We start from the raw sequence: 2,363 nt of genomic DNA, 5'->3' as shown, positions 1-2,363 counted from the left end.
CCTAGGTGCCTCTAAACCCGCCGCCAGCGCAGTCTCGGGTTTCCATGACGACGACGTCGGATGGGGAACCCGGGCGGGGTCGGGTCGGAGCGCATGCGCGCTGCGCGCCGGACGCGGAACGTCTGCCGGTGTCGCCCGCGCTGCTGGTCCTGGGGTCCCTGAACCGCGGTAAGGGCGGGGGTGCGGGCGTCCGAATGGGGGTTTTCAAGATATGGGGCGCGGACTAGAGGCTAGCTGGGCCCAGGGACCGGCCAACTGGAGTTGGGGAGCCGGGGGTGGGGCGGGGGCTCCCTGGCCCGGGGTGGGTGGGTCCAGGGCTCCCGGCCTGGGGCGTGGACGAGGATAGCGGGCCCGCGGGAGGGGACGGGGGCTCACCGGCCCGGGGCGGGCACCGCTGACCCCTCGCTGGCTTCAGGGCGGCCCCGCTCCCTCCGCTGGCCATGGCCCCCCCGCCCGCGTGCCGGTCCCCGATGTCACCGCCGCCGCCGCTGCTGCTGCTGCTGCTGAGTCTGGCCCTGCTGGGCGCCCGGGCCCGCGCCGAACCCGCCGGGAGCGCCGTCCCCGCGCAGAGTAGGTGCTGGGGGGCCGGGTTCCGGGGAGCGGGGCGGGGCTGGCGCCGGGGGCGTGCGGAGCCGGTTCGCGGGGAGGACCGCGCCTCGCCTTTGTTCCCGGGTGCGGGTCCTCCCCTTCGCGGGAGATGGTGCCGTGGGGAGTGGGGACGCGCGCTCTGTGGCTCTGGGTGGACGGGCCTAGGGTGCGTGGGAGCCTTGCGGGTGACCCCCCCCCCCCACGTCCCCTCCACCCTGACCCTTGTCCCCCGCAGGCCGCCCGTGCGTGGACTGCCACGCCTTCGAGTTCATGCAGCGCGCCCTGCAGGACCTGCGGAAGACAGCCTGCAGCCTGGACGCGCGGGTGAGCGCCCGCAGCACGACGGTCCTCCCGGGCTTCTCCGGGGGTGGGGAGGGCAGGGAGGATGCGGAGGAGGCCCCTGGGGGGGAGTGGAGGGTCCCTCATCCTTCACCCCTGATTTAAGACGCCACACCTATGCCCCCTTCCTCTGGCTCCAGTCATCCAAGGGGCATTCTGGGCACCCGTCTCACCTATGAGACACGCCTCTCTCCAGCATGCTCTGTTTCTAGCCCCTCCCCCAGAAGGCCCTCACTGGGCACTTTGTCCTATGACTGCCACTCCTGAGGGCTGTGACAGACCTGGACCCTGAAGAAGAACTGTCAGCCCAATCCAGGATCCCCTAGGTGGGCAGCGAGGCCCCGGGGCAGAGGAGAAACTGAGGCCAGAGGATGTGGCCAAAGTGTCAGGAATGGGGGGTCAGGCTGGGCAGCGTGGTCTGGATCCTGGGTGGATGCACAGGTTGGCTAAGGCCCCTCCGAGCCTGGGTGAACAGGGAGCCCCCAGGCCATGGGGTGCAGCGAAGGAGTATTGGTTTGTGCCGGGGCTCCTGCTTCTTCCCGGAAAGGGAAAATTCTAGGAAGGAGAAAGCAGGGAAGACCCTGCCTGGTCCCCCTGCACCCACCAGCCCTAGTGTCCTTCTTGGGAACACTCCAAAGGGCTTGGACTAAGACCTGGAGCCCTGTCCCCACTCCCAGAGGCTGGAGCTGAGCTTTTGGGAGGAGGAGCCCCCACCTATCCTTAGGCATGGGGGTGGGAGGGAGTGGGGGACAGCGGACCCCTGCGGGTGGTGTGGGAGCTGGAAGAAGGCAAGTGGGCACTCTGGCATGGCATGGGCACCAGCAGACCCCAGGCAGGCCCCACCAGTGGGAGCCACTGCAGAGGGAAGAGACAAGTGGGAGGCTCTGGGTGTGGGGCTTAGAGCCAGGGCCTGACCTTGTCTGTCTCAGGAGCCGGTGGAGATAGGGCTGCCTTGGGTGGGTGGAGGTCCAGGGGAATGCCAGTGGGCAGCTGGGCTGCACCCTCACACCTCTTGTTGCTTTGCAGACGGAGACCCTATTGCTGCAGGCAGAACGCCGTGCCCTGTGTGCCTGCTGGCCGGCAGGGCGCTGAGGACCACGCTGCTCCATGTCAATAAATGCCCAGTGGCACACCTGTGTCCTGTTTCCCTGTTCTGGCCATCAGAGCCCCTGCGTCGCCCCCGGCAGTCCTGGGTTGGGCCCGTCTCTGGGCTTGGGTTTCCCCAGCTGTTCCACCTGGGCAACCCCTCTTGGCTTCTGTCCCACACCAATGCCCATGCGGAGAGGTAGACACACACGTCTGACAGTGCCCATGCGGAGAGGTAGACACACACGTCTGACCTCAGTGACCTGTGCTTCCTTGGACCTGCTCCCCTGCCTGGCTGCCCTTGTTTTGAGGCTGGGAAAGTGTAGAAATCGGCCTGACCCCCCTGAGTC

General features: G+C 68.0%; 1 protein-coding gene across 1 annotated transcript; it reads left to right on the top strand.

Annotated features, from left to right (window-relative positions):
* The first annotated feature begins 45 nt into the window (after positions 1–45).
* NICOL1 (NELL2 interacting cell ontogeny regulator 1) lies at positions 46–2,064 on the top strand. The gene is given in 5 exon segments (XM_008018125.3): positions 46–132; positions 134–168; positions 416–570; positions 824–912; positions 1,954–2,064. Coding segments are annotated over 5 exon segments (417 nt in total). The 5' UTR covers positions 46–60; the 3' UTR covers positions 2,020–2,064.
* The last annotated feature ends 299 nt before the right edge of the window (positions 2,065–2,363 follow it).

Source organism: Chlorocebus sabaeus, chromosome 27 (genome assembly GCF_047675955.1).
Source record: "Chlorocebus sabaeus isolate Y175 chromosome 27, mChlSab1.0.hap1, whole genome shotgun sequence".
NCBI classification, from domain to species: Eukaryota; Metazoa; Chordata; class Mammalia; order Primates; family Cercopithecidae; genus Chlorocebus; species Chlorocebus sabaeus.
The sequence above is the reverse complement of the archived record's forward strand: the minus strand, read 5'-3'. Positions and strand labels throughout refer to the sequence as shown.